Below are 23,149 nucleotides of genomic sequence, written 5' to 3' on the forward strand. Positions count from 1 at the left end.
TACAGGTACACGTAAGCGAGACCACATTAGTCCTGTACTAGCCTCCCTCCATTGGCTTCCTGTGCGATACAGGATTGATTTCAAAGTTTAGCTTTTTGTTTTTAAATGTTTAAATGGTTTAGCAGCCATTTATCTCTCTGAACTGCTCAAACCTTATGTTCCCACAAGGACCCTCAGGTCCTCTGACCAGCTTCTCCTGGTGGTGCCTAAATCAAGGCTGAAGCTCAGAGGGAACCGGGCGTTTGCAGTTAGCAGCTCCCAAGCTCTGGAATGAGCTGCCTCTGCACATAAGACAAGCCCCCACACTTCAGGTGTTTAAATCACGCCTCAAGACGTATTTTTATTCATTGGCTTTTCCAAGCATAGTATGAGCTTTTGATGTTGAAAGTGACACTGTGTACTGTGTGTTGTTTGTTTTTTAAATGAAGTTGTGATTTTTATTATTTTATTGTAAAGCACTTTGGTACAACTTGTTGTTATTTAAATGTGCTATAGAAATAAAGATGGTATGGTATGGTATGGTATATGGATGTATAACTATCTCTTAGAGAAAATGCACAATATTTTATAGTCTCACAAGATAGTATTACTCAAAGTGTTTGTTTACATGTTTATTATATTGTTTTATCTTGATTGTTTTGTTCCACTATTGCTTTGGCAATGTAAACGTATGTTTTCTCATGCCAATAAAGCTCCTTTGAATTGAATTGAGTGGTCCACAGCCGCAGGTGGATTCAAAGCAGATGGATTGATCTGTAAGAAAAAGAGAGTTATATCTAGAAAAGAAAAGCTAAATTGAGTAAGAATGAGTAAGGGAGAGAGAGACAGATAGAGAGAGAGAGAGAGAGAGAGAGAGAGAGAGAGAGAGAGAGAGAGAGAGAGAGAGAGAGAGAGAGAGGGGGGAGGGAGGAATATGGAGAGGGAGACAAGGTGGGCAGCGCCTTGGGCGGATGTTTCCGTCTCGTCTCGGCCAGGGTCTTGACAACTGGAAAGATCTAGGAAGATGGAGAGGGGGATTTCTATTTTAGACCAGGATCCACGATTACTTTGATGAAGAGAGAGAGAAATCTGTAGATATTTGAGATGGAGAGTGTAAGAGTGCATGCGTGCGTGCGTGCCCTGTGTGTGTGTCTGTGTGTGGGCACTGGGCAGAGGGGTGGAGTCTTAATTTGGAGTCTTAATTTAACCTGAAGGTGCACATTTGCTTCCATTTATACATTCATTTGTAATCTTTTGAACTTTTCCACTTAACAAAATAACAGCAATATTCTGGGAGAATTGTTCAAATGGTGAATTGGTGATACAAGAGGTACAAATCATCTTTGGAGATCACTGCATGTTAGTTACAGTAGTTATGCCGTGAGTTTGCATCACAACAATGTCACAGAGAACATGCAAGGAGGATTTTCTCAAATGATTTCCACTGCGGCTGGAATCTGACTGGACTTAGTATTGATCAACCCGGTCTGCAGGGTGGATCAGCAGGTTGCTGCTGGACAGTTTCCCATCATGCCCTGGGGGTGCCTGTCGGTCAGAGGTCATCGCCATATCCATGTTGGCTTGTGGTGGACATTTTTGTCAACATATTGTTTTTTGCCACGGACATACAAAATGAGTGGACAATAATATCACCAGAAACACAAATATATAGCCCTGAATAACAGGTCTGTAACTCTGAGAGTGTTCAAATGGACCCGCTGGGTCCATTTGGTTCCATTTGAACACTCAGAGTTACAGGGGTAACCTTTGCCACACACACACATGTGTCCGTGTATGGACATATTGGTGACCCCTGCTGTCAGATTGAAAGATCCTTTACTGGATCAAAACCCATTTTCCACACCTGCTCTTACCCGATGGAGATGTAACTCCCCCTGTTGAGTGGCGAGTAGGATTACAGTTTAGGCAATTTGGAAAAATGGGTTCCAAAATTGTGGGATAGAAATGTATATAAGAAACTAGAAAAAGTGCCCTTCCGGGCACAGGTCTCCACCAGGTTATCCACAGATCCGTGCAGTTAGTGGTAAAAACACTTTTCGGCCAGTTATAGCGCCACCTTGAGGCTGAGTTGAAATTGTTCATGTGGCATTTCGTCCTCGGCCTAGTGGGAATGTGGGTGCACAATTTCACGGAAATCACGCGATGTGTTCATGATTTGCAGCATTTTGTTTGAAACTGAGCACTCCTGTGAACTTTGGAAGCCAATCTTAACCAATCAGGATGGAGTCTGATAAATCTGAAAGACCCGTTTCGTTGAATGGCTGTAGAGAGACTGTGTACCAATTTGCGTGATGTTTGGACAAAATCTGTAGGTGTACTGTGCAAAAACTTGTTTTGCACAAAGCGGCCTCCTGGTGGCGCTATAACAGGCCGTTCTGGAAAGTTTGGGGCAGAGGTTCATGGTTGGCATCCAGGGAGTGTGGGTGCAAAATATGGCATCGACCGGGTTAACGGTGTCCGAGATTAGCTGTTCACGGACACACGGACACACGGACACACGGACACACGGACGGACGGAGTGCAAAACATACTCTCCCCACATGCCTTCGGCCTGGTGGAGACAATGAGTTAGCAACATGAGATAGAGATATGTGATAGACATGAGAGAGTACTGAGAGAGTGAGTGTGAGAAAACGGGACAAAAGAGAGAGTGTGAGCGATTTGTAGACAAGTGAGAGTGAAAAAGATACAGAGGGAGCGGCATGCAGTCAGTGTTTCATGTTGCCTTTCTTCTCTCCTGTCTCTAAATAAAACAGACCGCACATCAACTGGGAACTAATTAGGCCTCTCTGTCTATTGACCACTTTCTAACGTGATTTATTTATTTATTTACTTACGCATGTATTCATTCAATCATTCTTTACGATGGTGAAAAGCTCTATAGGTGTGCACACACACACACACACACACACACACACACACACACACACACACACACACACACACACACACACACACACACACACACACACACACACACACACACACACACACGTCTCATCAAGGCGAGATGCTCAAGACAGACTACAGAAACATTATTTAATCAATTTCACAGATACAGAAGTGAACAAGAGGACGTCAACTAGATGAGTACAGAAAGAGAATAAACAAGATGAGCTAGTTGAGATATCCTCACTCACTGTTGGGCAGAAACCTTGTATCTGCATATTTCAACTTTTTTGTTATTTTCTCTGCAAATTACTGCCTTACTTTGTCATACATAATGTGTTGTGCCAAAGCAGATCTTAAAGCTCACACTCATTGGTACACACATGCAGGTTTCCACCTATATAGATACAGAGACAGACAGACAGCGATAGAGAGAGGGGAAAAGAGGGAGGTTCAAGGAGCGATGGAGTAGCTAAAGACAGGATGAGAGAGAGGTGTATGGAGTCAGGCCTCAGACAGTGAAGAGGCAATTAGTGGAACTAATGACATCACAGTTGGCTGACAGGGCAGAACTCCCTATGTGCGTGTACTGTATACATGCACTCGCTCACACGCACACGCACACACACACACACACACACACACACACACACACACACACACACACACACACACACACACACACACACACACACACACACAACCAAAATGATTAGGAGTGGTGATGACCCGGGGAGCAGTTAAGTGTCCTGCTAAGGGACACTTCGGCACGAAGCCTGGAGGAGCAAAGGATTGAACCGGAGAACTTCCAGTTCCCAGATGGCCACACCTACAGTACAGTATACCTCCTGGATGAAACGCTGAGGGAAAGCTGTGCCAAGCAGCCCTGAGACGCTGAGGAGGGTTTTTATACAGTCAGTCTCTTGAGACAGACGCTTAAGCTTCTTCCTAACAGACTGTACCTCGGAAGCTCTGAACATTAGTAAAGAAATAAAGCCCCCCAACATATCCCCTAGTTAGGTAATGTTAGCCAAATTTGTGACAAATCTGCAAAATAAATGCTTATCAAAAGCTTTCTTCACAAATGTGTTCATAAAGGTGTTTACTATCACCTCCAAATGTGTTCCAATTCAACTCCCTTAGGAAACGTTGTGACAGCTGCTGAAAGTTGGGGTACTAATAACAACCTGTATGCAGGCAAGTTTGACAACATGCCATATAGCCGTCATCACATTTGGAAAAGTGTTTAGCCCAATTAAGGGGTGTTTTTCATGCAAAACAAATACTTGCAAGGGATTCAGAATCATCAATTTTGTCTATAGGTTGTTGGTACCTCGACCTTCAGCAGCTGTCACAAAGTTTCCCAAGTTGGGTTGGAACAAATTGAGAGGAGATAGTAGACCTTTATGAACATCCAGTGCAGCCATAGTTCATTAGGACATGGAAGGCAGGAGGTTACGTCTAATTATCTCTCCCCTCTCTGGGATTCTGGGATTATAATGTGATATATTTGTACGATCATGTGATATAATTATGTATCTATGTGGTATATGGCATGCATTGAAAGTTATGTTGTTCATGTTATGTCTTCATCTTGTGCCTTGCTCTGGGGCTTGTTGATATCAGAGCTGTGTCGCGGTGCACAGGTAATCTGAGATTTCACAAGCACAAAGCCACACCGCCAAACTAAATACACACACACACACACACACACACACACACACACACACACACACACACACACACACACACACACACACACACACACACACACACACACACACTCTCTGCCCATGCCTTCGGCCTGGTGGAGACAATTATTATTGACCGCACACAATTTGTGAAATAACCCAATCAAGAAACGTACTATTAAATGTTCACCTGAGGGACTCCCCAACTATTGAACAGTGGTTCTAAAATATTATATCTAATCAACTTCCATTGATGATGCATGAAGGAAGACTACTGGCCTAGGGATGTGAGCAGCCAACCGCTCATTTCACTGACGGTTAAATTATGATTTCCATATTCGGGCCCCTCCAATGTATGGCTTTTGAAGATTACGTTATGTGGCAGCCAAGTCGATTGACTTTAATGTTTGTAGAACACTAAATGACGATGTAATGTGGCCGATTTAAATACAGTGGACACGCCACGCCACGTTTTGTCAACATGTAAAAAAACATATTTGAAGATAGCTCATCTACAAGCTCACCGCGTGTTGCAATGCTACGCATTGTGATCTTGTACACAATGCCATTTTCTAATAGCTGAAAAATAGGGCTCAATTGTTTCTCATTAACAGGGAATCCCCTGGAACTCCCCTGAATTAAGGACCCCTGGTGGTCACCGGACCTCACTTTGAGAACCACATGTTCTGAGTCATAACTTGTTTTATGTCTCAGACACAAAAGGACATTCAGACTAATAATGCCAGCCTATTCACATCGTACAGAAGTTGAGACAAATGGGTGTAAGCCAGCCATAATGCTAACTACATTAGCCTGTCTGGCCATAATGGTTTTGAATGTGAAACACCATCAATGATAACCTTTTAAACTGAATAGCCCATAACTTTCCTCCCATAGCCCGCCACAAGAAAAGGTAAGAGAAAACCTTGTATCTCTATATTTCAACTTCTTATGTTTTATTTGTCACTTAATGCACTTCATCGCGCAAGCATGTCAAGCATGTCGAGCTCACAGTCGCATCGTAGATCGTCTATTTTCACTATTTCTGAAGATTTCCGTTCCATTTCCTGAAAAGTAAGGTTTTTTTGGACATACAAGGTGTCCACCCGACAAAGACGAAATATCACGGTTGAGGTATTAACAGGTCCCAGGTGTGGTCCTCTCATCTCCCGTCCTCAGTAAAAAAGCTGGCAAGGCTCAGCTCAGCATCGCCGAGCAGAAGGATTCTGTCACGCTTGGCCACGTACTCTAAGACCACATCCGATTTCTAACAGCCTCCTCCTCGCCATGGCAACTAAGAACCACAATGCACCTGGGCACGGCGATAAGAAGGGATAGAGAGAGGTTGTTCGAAAGTACGGCGTGCTTGTGTGAGTATGCAGAGATGTGTGATAATACAGAGAAAATTACTTTACTGTATCTCATCCGGAAACAGGGGATGTTGAACAGGACAGAGTCAGGAGGAGAGAGAGAGAGAGAGAGAGAGAGAGAGAGAGAGAGAGAGAGAGAGAGAGAGAGAGAGAGAGAGAGAGAGAGAGATTTTCGAGAGTGGAATTCTAGAAACAGCATTGAGACAGGGAGTGGAGAACAGTTACTCAACGTAGGACAGACGGACAGACAGAGAGAATGCAGACGAAGGGACAGACAGACATATTCTGTCTAGCTAGAAAATAGCTAATTTATAAGCTTGCGAGTTCTTGTGAGATTGTATGTAAGTAAATAAGCCTTGCCGAGCCATGAGGCCCATAAGGCAGGAGCCTGCATCTCCTGTTTCTGTAGCGTGAGGCAGTTTGATGTACAATGATACCCCCTGGACATGACGCCAGTACAGTATGTCACAGGCACTTACCCCCAATCCAACCCTTGATGCTGAGTGCCAAGCAGGGAGGCATTGGGTCCCATTTTTATAGTCTTTGGTGTGAGCCTACCGAGGATGGAACCCCGACCTTCCAGTCTCAGTGCGGCATGTTGGGAGGCACGCCTGAGACAGGTGTTAGCTGTGTGAGGGCCAAGGGTGAGAACTTCTGTGGACTCAGGGTTACGATCCTCCAACGTCAACATGGATACGTTAAAGCGAGTCAACCACAGTATAGTAAGCATCGGACCCAAAAGTTTACTGACTGAGCATCAAAGTAATTTGATGAGTTGACAGTGTGAATCCATACTGCGTAGTAAAATGAGAAGAGGGCATGGAGGGAGGGAGGGAGGGAGGGAGGGAGGGAGGGAGGGAGGGACGGACGGACGGACGGAGGGAGGGAGGGAGGGAGGGACGGACGGACGGACGGACGGACGGAGGGAGGGAGGGAGGGACGGACGGACGGACGGACGGAGGGAGGGAGGGAGGGAGGGACGGACGGACGGACGGAGGGACGGAGGGAGGGACGGAGGGACGGACGGACGGACGGAGGGACGGAGGGAGGGACGGAGGGACGGACGGACGGAGGGACGGACGGACGGACGGACGGAGGGACGGACGGACGGACGGACGGACGGACGGACGGACGGAGGGACGGACGGACGGACGGACGGACGGACGGACGGACGGACGGACGGACGGACGGACGGACGGACGGACGGACGGACGGACGGACGGACGGACGGACGGACGGACGGACGGACGGACGGACGGACGGACGGACGGACGGACGGACGGACGGACGGACGGACGGACGGACGGACGGACGGACGGACGGACGGACGGACGGACGGACGGACGGACGGACGGACGGACGGACGGACGGACGGACGGACGGACGGACGGACGGACGGACGGACGGACGGACGGACGGACGGACGGACGGACGGACAGACAGACAGACAGACAGACAGACAGACAGACAGACAGACAGACAGACAGACAGACAGACAGACAGACAGACAGACAGACAGACAGACAGACAGACAAGGGGTAGGTTAAGGGAGTGGAGGTCATTTGTGGGCAGTTCATGGGGAGGATTAGAGCTCACGTCCATCCTAAATTAATGTGTCTGTAAGAATTAGGCTTCTCCCATGTTAGACCACATGTGTGGGGGAGTGTGTATAGGCACCACAGGGATACACACACACACACACACACACACACACACACACATGGTTTTGTGCGAGCGTGCAAGAAAGATAGAGAGAGAGAGAGAGAGAGAGAGAGAGAGAGAGAGAGAGAGAGAGAGAGAGAGAGAGAGGGAGGGAGGGAGAGATGGTCTCCCACAGGTCTGCTTACAGAGAAAGTGTCTCACAGACACAAGAGATGCAGCAATTATAGACAGTCAAAACATTTTTCATGGATGATTTCCTTTGGTAGAGCTAGAGTGGAGTAGAGAGGGAGAGAGAGAGAGAGAGAGAGAGAGAGAGAGAGAGAGAGAGAGAGAGAGAGAGAGAGAGAGAGAGAGAGCAGGACATGCAGGACCTTTCCAGCATCTGCAAAGGAGGGGAGGAGAGGAAGGCAAACGATGAAGGAAAGAAAGAAGGAACAAAGGAGAGTGTGAACCTAGAATATTTTAGCAGATAGAAAAAAAGATAGATGGAGGCAGAGGAGAGGAAAATTGTTTGGGCGGGATAAACACTCCCACCATACAACCGTTCGCTCGCTCGCACGCACGCATGCACGCAAGCACACATGCACACACAACAGTGCCTTTGTGACGCTGTGTGCTTGTGTTACACAGACCATTAGGCTTGTAGAATGGACAGGCGTGGGAGTCAGGACTCACAGTGAGCTAAATGACACACACACACACACACACACACACACACACACACACACACACACACACACACGATGGTTCTCGATTCCATCCCAATTGTTACGCAACTCAAATGTCGCTGAGTCGGCTATATAGCAGACTTTTGGCAATGCTTGGCAGTCACCTAACAGTTACAGTAATTAACGTTCATGGCATTTGGGGATCATTAAATGTGTTTGTAATGAACAGAAATAATAAATATCCATCTGCAGGTTGGCAGACCCTCTCTCTCTCTCTCTCTCTCTCTCTCTCTCTCTCTCTCTATCTCTCTCTGAATCATGAGTGGAGATCCATTCAATCCTCTTGATATGAGTGTATAGGTAAAGGGTTTTCTTGAGTGGGTCTTACACATAACGTAAATTAACACGTAATTATTATATATAAGGTGTGTGAGCATAGCAGGCTGCTATGCTCACACACCTTATCATCATAATAATTCTAACAATGTCTGAGTGTGTGTCCGTGTGTGTGTGTGTCTGTCAGAAACAGTGCCGTAACTCCTTACTGCCTGCACCAATCACTCCCACTTTTCACACAGGCATTGACCATATGCATATGGAGGGCGTAACGAAGCCCTTTTCGATTTGACACATTAATGATTATTAATTTATTTATTAGTCAATTACAAACGCACCCAGGCGCAGTACCCTTCACGGCTACAAGGGGGGGCAAATATCTCACAACGGGTAAGGACTAGTATATATAATTTACACAGTCAGTATAGGTTAAGGAAGAGCAACAAAAGAAGGTGTAGGTGCCAGCCTAACGGCATGGCCTGTCACCTGGCCGCTGAGCAAGGCTCAGTGTTCTGATGACAGACTCATGCCACCTATATACTTTATGCGGTCAATTTAGATTATACCTGTGCACATGTAGGCCTACTGCATTATACATGATGTGCATGTGCATGCACATGCACAGAGAGTAAAGTTTTAAGCAGAAAATGGATAACAATAGGGAACGGAAGAGACAGCTGTGCTGAGGCACTGGGAGCCCTCTGTGTGTGTGTGTGTGTGTGTGTGTGTGTGTACTGCGCACATGTGTGTCAGGCCACCACAGCATCTGTTCTTCCAGCAGCATATTTACCTCCCACCAGCATTGTAATTCACACACAGCCCCCTGCCTTCACCTGCAGGTAAATCAACAGGAGCCCACAGACCCACAGCACTAGTCCCCATGCAGGTAACTGGACCCATAACACCCCTGGGTGCCTCCATCAAACCTCAACAACATGTCGACGCGTGAGGCTAACCTAACTTCATTAATGTCCTATAGTTATAAACTGTTTCCAACCCTGCTGCCCACTACAGATGCATATAGAGCTGGTGACCTGTATATACAGGTTTACAGTATGATGTCACGCATATAACCTCTATTAGCATGTTTTAACATGCAAATATTTAAATTATATTATTCATACTTTTATTTACATATTTACTTTGCATTCAGCCACTTTTAACCACCCATATTCCCGAACATCTACACAACACGTGCGCTGTGTACGGTTTGAGCTTGGAGATCAAATGAGAACCTGCGTTAGCCTGCTCATGAGGTGTGTAACTAAATAAATGATACGTCAACATTACAGAACACATTGTTTTTACTACAGTAGATACTAGATAGATACAATACAAAATCATTGTGCAGCATCACTACTATGCTATGTGTTGCAATGTACTACAGTATAATAACAGTAACATGTTTATTATGATATTATTCTATATTTCCATTGCTCCGTCAGCCAAGAGATTGAGTGAGGGGCTCCTTCACAAACATTTAAGCTCACACTGATTCCTTCATATCTGTCCCCGCTGTCGGCTGCGTCGACTCCATTTCCTCTCATTTGGCACTGTCTCTGCTCCCTGGTGGAGCAGAGGGCGTTGATAATGATGCATGACTCTGGCCCCCAAACTCTTCCTGGGAAACCCCAGCAGGAAAACACAGTTTAGTCTGTGACAGATAGGAGGACATTAGATGGCATATTATGGATTATAGCAGTGCTAGCAAACGCTGGCTTGTCACCTTAGCTTTGCAGTTATACACGTTCATTTTCATCTGTGTGTTCTGCAGTTTAAGTATCCCAAAACTCAATAGATTTATTTTCCTTTTTTTCCTCTCTGGGACCCAAAATTCATTACCTCGCTGCTTCAACAGGAGGCTAGAGGCTATACGAACGGGTTCCGTTTCATCATCTGTCTAATTAAAGACTAACAAATAAACGAGACAAGGAACTATCTGGTAGAGTAGCAATAATAGAGTTTGGGCTCCAACCACTTTAGTTGAAAACCGATGAGCATCTTGGTTGAATGTTAAACTAGCAGTGATCCATGTCTGCAGGATCTGGGTGGGTTGACTACTGATTAACTGCAGCTGGGCATCCCAGGATCTGGGTGGGTTGACTACTGATTAACTGCAGCTGGGCATCCCAGGATCTGGGTGGGTTGACTACTGATTAACTGTAGCTGGGCATCCCAGGATCTGACTGTTGAAGAATGACTGCACTAGATCACTCTGAATCATGCCAGCACTAATGTCATTTGTCATTTTGTCATGAGAAACAGATCTCTTTTAGGGACAGTGCTATCTGTCTGTACGGTTGGCAGCAATGGTGTAGCGGCCATTGTCCAATAGTATCAGTGGTGTACTGTAAAGTAACTAAGAACATTTACTTAAGTACTGTACTTAAGTGCAATTTGGAAGTATTGTACTTTACTTGAGTATTTCCAAATTCCAATACTTACTTACTTACTTCTACTTCTACTCAACTACATCAAATATTGTACTTTTCCTCCATTAAAGTGATTTGAAAACTTTGTAGATTTTGATTATCATTACAAAACATATACATTAACCACTTCAGCCCTATGTGAATTTGAGTAATTTCAAAATAGCATATCTACAAGCTCACAATGCTGTGAGCTTGTAGATCTGCTATTTTCAAAATATTTGTATACATTTGAAACTTGAAACGGGATATTCTGCATAATGAGTATATTCTACTTTTGGTATAAGTACATTTTGATGCTGATACTTTTGTATACATTTACTAGAGTACATTTTTAATACAATACTTGTAACAGAGTACATCTACATTGCAGTATTGATACTTTTACTTAATTAAACATTTGAGTACTTTTCTCACGACTGATATGGGCCAGGGATGTCTGGTTGGCCTACTGCCCACAACCACAGAGATTGGTGGTGAACATTTGCAATTAATCAAGGATATATGAACGTTTCACTTTTTGAATTATATTACGGAAGAAAATTTACTTTTGCATGATATTAAATTGTTTTTGAGCAGGAGCTGTATATTCCTCAACTGGATTCCGACAGCAGCTGCAGACAGATGAGGGAACGCTACTCGCTGGAGAGCTTTTTGCTGTTGTTGTTTACAGTAATCCAACCATCATTCATACAGTTAAGTATGTGCTCCATTTCAAGCTGCCACACTGCAAGTCTTTGAGTGGAAATTACAGATAAACTGTTGGTCATGGAATTACAACTTGAAAGAAGACTTGGCGTACAAATCTAGTCCATGTTGCTGTGTGATCCAAAGTATAGAAGTGTAGCAATAACCTTTACTCTAGTGCCATACACACACACACACACACACACACACACACACACACACACACACACACACACACACACACACACACACACACACACACACACACACACACACACACACACACACACACACACACACACACACTTTACACCCCGTTCTTCTGACTCGTCATGCTGTTGTTCAACTGTCTGTAACAGTGAATGCAGAGAAAGAGGGAGGGAGGATGGGGAGAATGAGAGAATGAGAGTGCAGGACTGAGAGGTTGCGAGAGGTTCAGAATGAACAAACAAATGAGGGAGAGAAAGAGAGAAAATGGAAGACCAAGAAGAGAAAGAGGAACAATGAATCAATGAGAAAGGAGTTAATGAATGTGAAAGAGAGAGAGAGGGGGAGAGAGAGAGAAAGAGAGAGAGAGAGAGAGAGAGAGAGAGAGAGAGAGAGAGAGAGCAGCAGGAGAGCTAGGAATCCTGAGAGGATCTGTCAGCTCTTGTTGGCTGTGATTCTAATGGAAGGCCTCGCTCCTCTCCCTCTAACCCATTTGGCCTTAATTCCAGCATTGCTTTCCAAACTTTTTAAACTTTAATGGCCCCCCTCCTTAAGTGCCAGCTGCTGACAACATTGATTTGGCTTTAAGCCTTTGCTGTCCCGCGTGCCTTTTATTTTCCCCTTGCAGAATCGACAGAAACATCTATTTTCTGCCCCCCCCCCTTCCAGCCCTGCCCTCCCCCTTGCTCTCATCTCATCCTCCCCTCTTTCTGCCCTCGGTTCATTTGACGGTGTCAGCGCTCACAGGAGGCAGCTTGTATGAGAACGCTTGAATAGGAAAAGCCATTTGGATAAGCTCTTCATTTTCTGCGTCGATTTAATTTAATTCGATTTAAAATAATGTTTTTGCTTAGTCCAGAAAGCAGTCAGGATTGACTGATAGGGGATTATTTTGCGGGTAGATAGATAGTAGATAATTATGTTATGTGGGCCGGAGGGAGACACATTAGGCACAGGAGATATGTAAAAACTTGATTATAGCTGGTCATAAACTATAAAGTCCAATAAATGTGGTCGTACACTAAATAGCAAAGAAAGAAAGAAAGAAAGAGTAATACATCTTAGGATATTGTTGATACTCACTACAATATTGATATTGTTTGACAATTTTTGTAAAATATTTTGGACATTTTAATGTTTTTTTTAAAAGGAAGTACTCCATATAGCTCAAGCACAGATTTGACAGAGAGCTTCCCCTTGTCATTGTGAGTAATGTTTACCAGGAGCATCTATCTATACTTTGCCTCTGGCACTGGCGCTGTCCTCCGCTGCCTTCTGGTAACAAGCCTGGCTTGTTCCCTATTTCCTCCCCAGCTGAATGCAACGATGTTACCTGGACCAAAACGAACGCTCGTAAAAATGAAGTGGCTGTGAAGTACAGGGCTTTTCAGACATTACGTCAGTTAGTACCGCAACCATAAAAGAGTTTATACCATAAAAAAATACTTTGCTATTTTATAGCCTGGGGTGCCTGGAGTCACTGCTACTACGACAGTGTGTGTGAATGGAACTTCAGAAGGGCACGCATGCACGGATAGATACATCTGCTGTTACTGTTACTGTTGTTAGTCTATCAATATTTGTATTTATACCCTGTCTGTCTGTCTGTCTGTCTGTCTGTCTGTCTGTCTGTCTCTCCAACATTTCATTAATTTTCATAAATGAATGCCCTATTTTTACACTTTACCCCTGACAGACTCAACTGACTCTCTATGTTTCTCTGTGTCTCTGTCTGTCTCTCTTCCTCGTTGACCGAACTCCATATTTGGGCATAATCCAGGCACGTGTGGCACCGTGATGTAGCTGTTGCCAAACAATGTTGATTTGCACAGGCATCAGATATCTCCATTTGTGAGCAGAAAACAATGTCGTAACCATTTAATTTCCCCAGCTGGGCTATATCTCCTCTAGATATCAATCATGGTACTTTGACAGCCTTTGTCTGTCAACAGAACCAGTTATAGCAATGGCTATAAGCCGTGCCATTTAATGAACCATTGAAGGTCGTTGTTTTATGCTGTGTTTTGGTTCTCTTGTGCCTGGATAGATTACAGTGTTTCCTTAGCCGGAAACACTGTAAATACCATCCACAGAAACCCTGTTCCGCAGCCAAGTTTCATCCGTTATTATCATGTCTGTAGTGAAGTATTTATGGCTTATTGCCTTTCTGGCTCTTTGTTGGGTCCAATGTGCTATACAGTCCAGCATTACGGAGGAGAATCTGAAAGAAACCCAGGCTCTTAACGCTATACTCTCAGATTTTGATGTTCTGCCCACATCTGGAATTCAGCTACACTCCGTAAGGAAGAGCATGGGTGGTGTTAGTACCCAGTCCCACCTGGTCAGCTTCACAGCCCTGCAGAGACATTTCACACTTTATCTGACCACTAACCTAATGGACCTGTTCACTGACAACTTTAAGGCTGTTTTTGTCGACAAAGACGGGAGAGAGGAGAGCTACGAAGGCAGCCTACAGAACCACTTCGTTGGACATGTTGTAGGAGAAGAGCGGTCACGTGTGCAAGCACACATAGATGGTGAGGAGTTCTCTGCTCACATCCAAACGGAGGAAGCCGAGTACAATGTAGAGCCTCTGTGGAGGTTCACAGAGTCCAGCCCCGACGGCCGCTTGCTGGTCTATCGCTCCGAGGACATCAAGAACGCACTGCCATCTTCCCGTGTTTGTGTCGATATCCACACAGAAGATGCTGCCAGGGGGAACGGAGACAGACACGCGGGGGAGAACAAGACACGGATGTACAGACAGAAACCACAAACACACATTCAGAAGAACACCTGTCCCCTTCTGCTGGTGGCTGACTACAGATTCTTCCAACACACAGGCCGCGGAGAAAAGAGTATCACTCTCAACTATATGATTGAGTTGTTTGAACGGGTGGATGGCATATTCAGGAGTACCACCTGGAATGACCAATTCAAAGGCTATGGAGTCCAGGTCGGACACATCGTCATCCACACAGAGCCTACCAGTCCTCCCCCAGGCGGTGAAACAGGCTGGGTCCACTATAACATGAAGAACAGCCCAGTGATAGGAAAGGACTTCTGGAACTCCAGGGCTCTTCTGTCGCAATTCACTGAAGACATTGCTTCCGACATGTGCCTGGCTCATCTGCTCACCCATCAGGACTTCGAGGGGGGAATCCTGGGCCTGGCCTATGTGGCATCTCCCACAGGCCAAAGCGTGAGTGGAGTCTGCGCCAGACCAACCGACCATTCCGACAATAATATGCCAAAGAGGATTTACTTTAACACGGGCTTGACCACCACCACAAGTCATGGGGGAGCCCTTTTAACAAAGGCAGTTGACCTGGTGATCACCCATGAATTGGGCCACAACTTTGGGGCGCTGCACGATGACCCAGACAATGTTGAGTGTGCCCCTAATGACGACGACGGTGGCAGGTTTGTCATGTACCCCTTCGCTGTGAGAGGAGACAAGATCAACAATAAGCACTTCTCTCCTTGCAGTAAGAGGTCAATAGGGAAGGTGCTGCAATGGGTTCAGCACCAGGAATGCTTCCAGGAAAGGAACAGTAAGATCTGTGGGAACTCGCGGGTTGAGGAGGGTGAGGAATGTGACCCAGGGCAGGACCTCAACGATGAATGCTGTACAACCAACTGCAAGTTAGTATCTGGCAAACAGTGCAGTGACAAGAATAGTCTTTGCTGTGAGAAGTGCAATTTTAAGTTGGCAGGGAAGAGGTGTCAGGAACCTATCAATGCTACTTGTAAGGGCATATCCAAATGCACAGGCGCCAGCAGCGAGTGTCCGCCTCCTGAAAATGCCGCCGATGGTGTTCTCTGTGTTGACAACGGACTGTGTCGTGGAGGAGAATGCAACCCATTTTGTGAGGCCACACAGAACCTCAAGTCCTGCTCATGCAACAAGATTGAGGACTCTTGTAAACTGTGTTGCAGGAGCAAAGACGGTATGTGCACTCCCTTGATTCAACCAAATGATGGCAAATTCCTCTTCCTGCGCAAGGGCAAACCCTGCGCTGTCGGCTTCTGTGATGGGGGTGGAAAGTGCATGAAGCAGGTGCAGGATATAACAGAGATGCTGTGGGATTTCATCGACAAGCTGGATATAAACACATTCCGGAAGTTCTTGGCTGATAACATAGTGGGCTCAGTTGTGTTTTTGTCCCTGGTCTTCTGGATTCCCCTCAGCATCCTGGTTCACTGTGTGGACAAACGCCTTGACCAGCAGTATGAAGACACTACCTATAATAATGAAGACTTTATATCCCAACATCTAACCTCCAAGAACCTGACAGAAACCCAGCAGCTCTGAGTCGGTACCAGTGCACATCAGGACCGCTCATTTGGTAAGAAATCCTCATACAGTATGTGGATCTGACCGAGCCGAACCGATGGCGCCTCAAGAGACAGGAGTGCATCGACAGTAAAGACGAGACGAGAATGCATTCAAGGCCTTTTGTTTATAAGTACACATTGAAGTAGAAAATACATACAATGTGCTATTACTTGACACCCAATACAATGGTAGATAAAGGTTTACATATACTATATACATTTTTGAGAGTATGTCTGTTTGTCTGTCTGTCAGTCTCTCTGTCTGCCTGCTCGAGTACAGAATGTCTGTGACATCATGTTGTTGACATCATCAGACGTCATCATTGTGATGAAAGGCACCGCTCACTTCACACAAGTGTGATTTTTGTGAATTTATCTGGCTTTAGGATGACTTAGTCTTAGAGGTAACTAGAACTGCACTCTGTCGAGTGCATACTTGCTTGTTGCACACTAGTAGGCCATAAATGGCCAACTAGTGCGCAAGCAGAGCGCGCAAGTCCTTTCGACCGCTGTAAACTGTCAAATCTCAGTATCTCTGTGAAGGATACTGTCCCGCCATTTGATGTTTATGCAAGAAAACAGCAAATCTGTGCCTGGTTTGCTGGGACCAAATGACCACAAATGACCATATTTCTTACGTCATCATTAAGAGCTAGTCACACATATACACACCACGTACTCTGATCCCAGCAGATCAGGCACAATTTGCTATTTTATTTTTACTGATTATGTATATAGTATACGTATGACTAGCTCTAAATGATGACGTAAGAAATATATATAGTATATATATAGTATAGGCATATACTATATACGTATACATATATACTCTATACTCTATACTGTATAAAGTGTGTAGTTGTAAGTTGATTAGCGGTATACTGTGGTTACTTTGCGCCAAAAACCGTGACAGCTGTTCCGCCATTTGATGTTTATGCAAGAAAACAGCAAATCTGTGCCTGGTTTGCTGGGACCAAATGACCACAAATGACCATATTTCTTACGTCATCATTAAGAGCTAGTCATACACATACACACCACGTACTCTGGTCCCAGCAGATCAGGCACAATTTGCTATTTTATTTTTACTGATTATGTATATAGTATACGTATGACTAGCTCTAAATGATGACGTAAGAAATATGGTCATTTGTGGTCATTTGGTCCCAGCAAAACAGGCACAGATTTGATGTTTTTCTGCATAAACATCGAATGGCGGAACAGCTGTCACGACGGAAGAGACCGGGTGAAAACATTACTTGCGCGCTCTGCTTGCGCAAGTAATAATTATGTAGATGGTCAAATCAGACCAAATATATTACAGTACAGATCATATTACTTCAGTAGTCTTGTAATACCAAAGACAGCGCCAGCGACGTAACTAGATGTCAGTGGGCCCTGGCGCAGGCTGGTGAGTGATAACGCTTGAAAAGGACCTGATCTGTTGTGTGTTATGGCCCAGAGGAAAAGGTATACTGTATACTGCAATGTGTTATGGCCTAGAGGAGAAGGTATACTGCTGGACTGAGAGGAAGGTTATAGAGCTGGCCAATACGCAGTGAAGTTATCTGCTGAATTGATAGCCTAGTGTTCTGGATGCGGTGGTGTGTGTGTGTGTGTGTGTGTGTGTGGGTGTGTGGGGGCATTTGTATATCAGCCTCAGGTCTTAATGGGTTTAAGTGGTTTCCTTTCCAGTCAGTTTGACCAAGCAGAAAAGTACATTGTGGTTATGTTTTGTGCATTTTACCTACTGTATATGCATATAAGACCTTTTCAAAGGGCCTGCCTCATGGCATCTCAGTGCGAAGTCAAAGCCTTGCCATGGAGGAGAAATGGGGACATGCATTTGCTAGGGGTGAAATGGTGTGATTTCACACATGGGTGGCAATTCGATGGTGGCGATGGCAATTCAGTGCAGACAAAGAGCCAGATCAGGCACGACAATGGTGGAAAAAAATGGCTTTACAGAGAAAGATCAGGAAAAGATCAGGGAAGGAAGTGTGAAGAAGTCCAATCTGTATGATGGAATGGGTTGAGGCAGAAAATAGCAGCCAGGAGAATGAGACTAGCAGGACACTGCCAAAGACACAAAGAGCTTCCAGCCAGCAAGCTAGTGCTGTGGCTTGGAACCAACACATGGGCACGAGGTCCCATGTGGGACGAGGTCGTCCCACATTAACAGGACGTTCAAGAAAGACGCAAGAGCACAAAGCACCAATGAACTGGCCAGATGAATGGAGAACCGGGATCACTGGAATCGCTGATGGAGAGAGACAAAACATTGCAGTGTAATTGTATCTGAGTGAAAAACTGCAAGTATGTAGGGCACTGGTACCATCATGATGCGCACTTTTTGTATCTTTACCTTTCTTTCATTCTTTCTTGACCGTTCCATTAGCGGACATATGGAGACTGCTGTAATATGAATTCCCTGTCAGATTGTTGTTCCCATAATAGCCAAAGGGACACGGAGACAAATAACAGCAGTTTCAAACCGAATTGGCTGGTGTTACTGTTAATAGAGCATCTTCTACAGGCCAATGTCAATACAGTGGAAAGATGTCCAGCCTCCATTTGTACACTATTTAGTGAGTGGAGAGCTGGCTTTTGACCCCAGGCTTAAGCCGTAAGACCCACACTGTTGACTATTGCTTGATGACTATTGATCTCTTACATAATGGACTCTTGACAATGCACCACTGCACGTTATTGTCACTGCTCACACTGTTGCACTGCTTATCTGTACATTTACCACTATGACATGGCCAAAGGTTTATAGAGCTTGTAGATCTGATACTTTTGTAGTATGATCAAGTAGGGCATTAGTTAAAAAAACCCAACAACAACAAAAGACACACAGTTTGAATATGGAGATAAGAGGTTTCGCCCCGACAGTGCTATTTTCCATTTCCTGAAAAGTGACAGCCTTTGGATATACAAGGTTTCCACCCAACAGCGACAATATGGGGAAAAAGTGTTTACTGATAGGTTACTGATCCAACATTTGGGGAAGTAAGGAGTTGTCTGGTTGTCAGAGAGATCGATAAATCGAAGGGAGAAACATAAAGTCAGTGAAAACAAAGAGAGAGTAAATTGGAATGACAACGCGTCAATAAAAGCCGAGACACAAAGTTAAAACAAAGAAAAGCGAAGAAAGAAGAAAGAAGACAGAAAGGAGGTTAAAAAGGAGGAAAAAATTATGGTTTCTCCTCCTTGCAGCATGACAGCCACGGTGATGTATTGACCGGGACAGGGCAGAGTTAATTAGAAAGGCTGTGAGAGCTACGAATGAGAGAGAGAGAGAGAGAGAGAGAGAGAGAGAGAGAGAGAGAGAGAGAGAGAGCTTTCTAAGCAAGAGCGTTGAGAAGGGAACAGTTAAAAGTGTGAGGAGAGATCTAAAGAGAGGTGGGGAGTAATGTAAAGGTTAGAGGAGTTGAAGAGAGTGGGGAGAGGAGAGGAGACAGGAGTCAATGTAACAAGGAGGTATACAGAGGAGTCAATGTAACAATGAGGTATACAGAGGAGTCAATGTAACAATGAGGTATACAGAGGAGTCAATGTAACAATGAGGTATACAGAGGAGTCAATGTAACAAGGAGTTATACAGAGGAGTCAATGTAACAATGAGGTATACAGAGGAGTCAATGTAACAAGGAGTTATACAGAGGAGTCAATGTAACAATGAGGTATACAGAGGAGTCAATGTAACAAGGAGTTATACAGAGGAGTCAATGTAACAAGGAGGTATACAGAGGAGTCAATGTAACAATGAGGTATACAGAGGAGTCAATGTAACAAGGAGGTATACAGAGGAGTCAATGTAACAAGGAGGTATACAGAGGGAAAGTGGACACCAGAAGAGGGGAGAGCGAGAGAGAGAGAGAGAGCGAGAGAGAGAGAGAGAGAGAGCGAGAGAGAGAGAGAGAGAGAGAGTGAGAGAGAGTGAGAGAGTGTGCAGAGATGAGAGCAGGATAAGAGAGAGGAATGCAACTGAAGAGGATGTAAGGCAGAATGACAGACATGGACCCCCTCTAGAGGCTGTGTAGCTTCATGGCAATTCAGTCACTAGTTTGACAATGTAGTCACTTTGACAATCTAATCACTTGTTTCATTGTTTGACAATTTAATCACTTGCTTGACACTCTAGTCACTTGCTTGCCAATCTAGTCACTTGTTTGACAATATCGTATTTTTTTTTAACCAAAGAGTTGGATGGTCCAAAGTGCTTTACGATGTGCATTTCTTTCACCCACTCACACACTAGCGGAGGCAGTCATGCAAGGCAAAGGACACTGTGACATAATGCCCAGAGGAACCAGTGACCAAACCGGTAATTGAACTGTGAGCCTTCACCGTCCCCCGACACACACACACACACACACACACACACACACACACACACACACACACACACACACACACACACACACACACACACACACACACATTAAATGCCATTGACAATGAATGGACAATTTTGAGTGTTTGCGTAAACACAAACATTGCGTAACACAAACATTGAAGTCGAAGGTGAGGACGCAAATTCCGATTGGCCGGAATGAGATGATAATGATGATACAGTAGTTGTGATTTTTAGCCCCTCCTACAGCTTTTGTCCAGACACGTCTCAATATTTGCCATTGACAATGAAATTAGAAATTAGGTCAAATGTCCACCAAATATGACGTAAATTTGTGCCAACACAAACATTAAATGCCATTGACAATGAAGGGAAAATGTACGTCGTATGTAGACGAGCAAATCGGCTAACCAATCACATAAATTCAGTCCCCCCCACACACACACACTGCCGGTTCCTGCCTGTAGTGTGTGTGTCTCCTACCAACCAAAGATAATTCAAATGGTGAAAATCTTGTCGTACTTGGCACCCAAAGAGTTTAAAGGTGCACTACAACAATTTTCAACCTATATTATTATAATTGGTCTTCACTAATGCTTAGTATAATATGGTGTACTAGTTCTGTTTACTCAGTCTGTGCCTCAGAGAAGGGCTGTAGACAGTTCAGAAACCCATCTTCCAGTAGGCGTTTTTTTTTATAAATGCAAGAATATGCCTTCTATTACAGTAGCAGTAACCTTCCAAAAGAAAGCCTGCCATTTGCCTGCTATTTGCTTGCGTTCCACATTGACAATGTCAACTGTCCACAGCCCTCCTCTGAGACACAGACAGAGTAGACAACAACATATTATACTGAGCATTAGTGACGACCAATTATATAAAGATATGTTGAAAATGGATGAATTGGTCCACATACTTTAAATAGACGGGTTGCAAACGTGCTCCAATAATACAAATGAGACCCGTATTGTACTTTTAAAAACCATGCCAGACCAGAATGGTTTGAACCGACCATACCGTACCAAACTTATACCAATTCCAAACAAGCATAACAGTGGTAACAAATAACTTCCTTCGTCCGTAACCTCCTGCAACACAAGGACAAGTTCCAGCGTGAGGCGTGCACTGCAGAGCAGGTTGACTGGCTGTCAGGGCCCCTCTGTGTTGATCACTGCATGGTGACCCTGACCCAACCAGGCAAACCATCTGTTACACTTATTTTACACTTCCCAGAAGGGAAGATTAAAAGGTATTTAAAATGTTTCAAGAATGTTTAATAATAGCATCACGGCACCTATTTATAATTTAAGTGTTTAATTTAGGTTAATATGTATGTAATTTAATATCATGCCGATCTCAGAATCCAAACATGTCTGTCTCTCTCTAACTCTCTCTCTCTCTCTCTCTCTCTCCTCTCTCTCAGAATTCTTTTTGAAGACCCCTGCTCTGCTCTGCTCTATACAAAAGCCCCTCATCAGAGTCAGCTGCCGTACCAACCCACATTGACACGCACGGACAAGCTAGTCGGCGCGGATGTCTATCGCCACTTGAGCGACTTCGTCTGCACGCCGTGACACCTTTCCAGCCCAGGAATTATATCCATGTTGTATAATGCTCAGCGTTTTATTGTATCACTCTCATCCTTTTCGGTGCGCATAACTACCTCGGGGGTATTGCTGAGAATAATGAGCCAGTGCTGTTTGAAGTTCCACTCAAAGTGTTATTGCTGCTTACATGGGGAGGTATAGTGCACTGTGCACTCCTGCACTGGAAGCAGGGTCCTGTTCTAATGCCTGATGTGAATTGTCATACTTTGTCGTAATACAATAGCGCCGCAAATAGCGGATCTACAAGCTCACAACGTTGTGACGTTGAAGATCGGCTATTTTCGACACAATAGTACAGAGTACAACTTAAAGGAGCAATAGACAACACCTGTTGGCTGTCGCATGACATTAGCTATTTCCACATCACATGTATTAGGGGAAGCATTGTAGTCTCCAACATTGTAAATTGTGTGATGGCAGACTTTCAAGGATATGTTTATGGTAGAAAGTACCAATGGAAACACATGGATAATTGCGTCTGTATACGTAAACAATCAAATAACTACAGTTTTGCGGATCAAAACAAATATTACATTAATTATATCACAATCATAATACGTTTTTTGGGGTGAGGTAGGCGAGAAAATGACAAAGGAGAACCTGATGTTAAACTTTCTTGTTGTTTTCACAGAACTCTATTGTCTGGTATACTGTGTGTGTGTGTGTGTGTGTGTGCGTGCGTGCGTGCGCACACACATGCATGCATGTGCACGACTGACAACGAGAGTGACTGTTTCTGCAAGAGAAGCCCATTATTCTGTTAATTACCGAGTTAATGACACACTATGCTTCAGTGATCCCACAACATGGCAGACACACACACACACACACACACACACACACACACACACACACACACACACACACACACACACAGACACAGACACAGACACACACACACACAC

The 23,149-nt window shown here is 44.6% G+C and overlaps 2 protein-coding genes across 3 annotated transcripts in view; one reads left to right on the forward strand and one right to left on the reverse strand.

The window, feature by feature from the left end:
* LOC310858707 (zeta-sarcoglycan-like) overlaps positions 1-23,149 on the reverse strand; it is a gene marked incomplete at its 5' end in the record, with an annotated part of 557,496 nt that overhangs the window by 1,523 nt on the left and 532,824 nt on the right. The gene's annotated exons all lie outside the window — the stretch shown is intronic.
* LOC310859144 (disintegrin and metalloproteinase domain-containing protein 17-like) lies at positions 914-16,254 on the forward strand (the record flags this gene model as incomplete). The annotated part of the gene is made up of 3 exons (XM_083765545.1): positions 914-930; positions 5,760-5,823; positions 14,140-16,254. 3 exons carry the CDS (start codon positions 914-916, stop codon positions 16,252-16,254), a joined length of 2,196 nt encoding a protein of 731 aa, XP_083621671.1.

This window comes from Protomyctophum parallelum (genome assembly GCF_964188405.1).
Source record: "Protomyctophum parallelum genome assembly, chromosome: 5".
Taxonomy (NCBI): domain Eukaryota; kingdom Metazoa; phylum Chordata; class Actinopteri; order Myctophiformes; family Myctophidae; genus Protomyctophum; species Protomyctophum parallelum.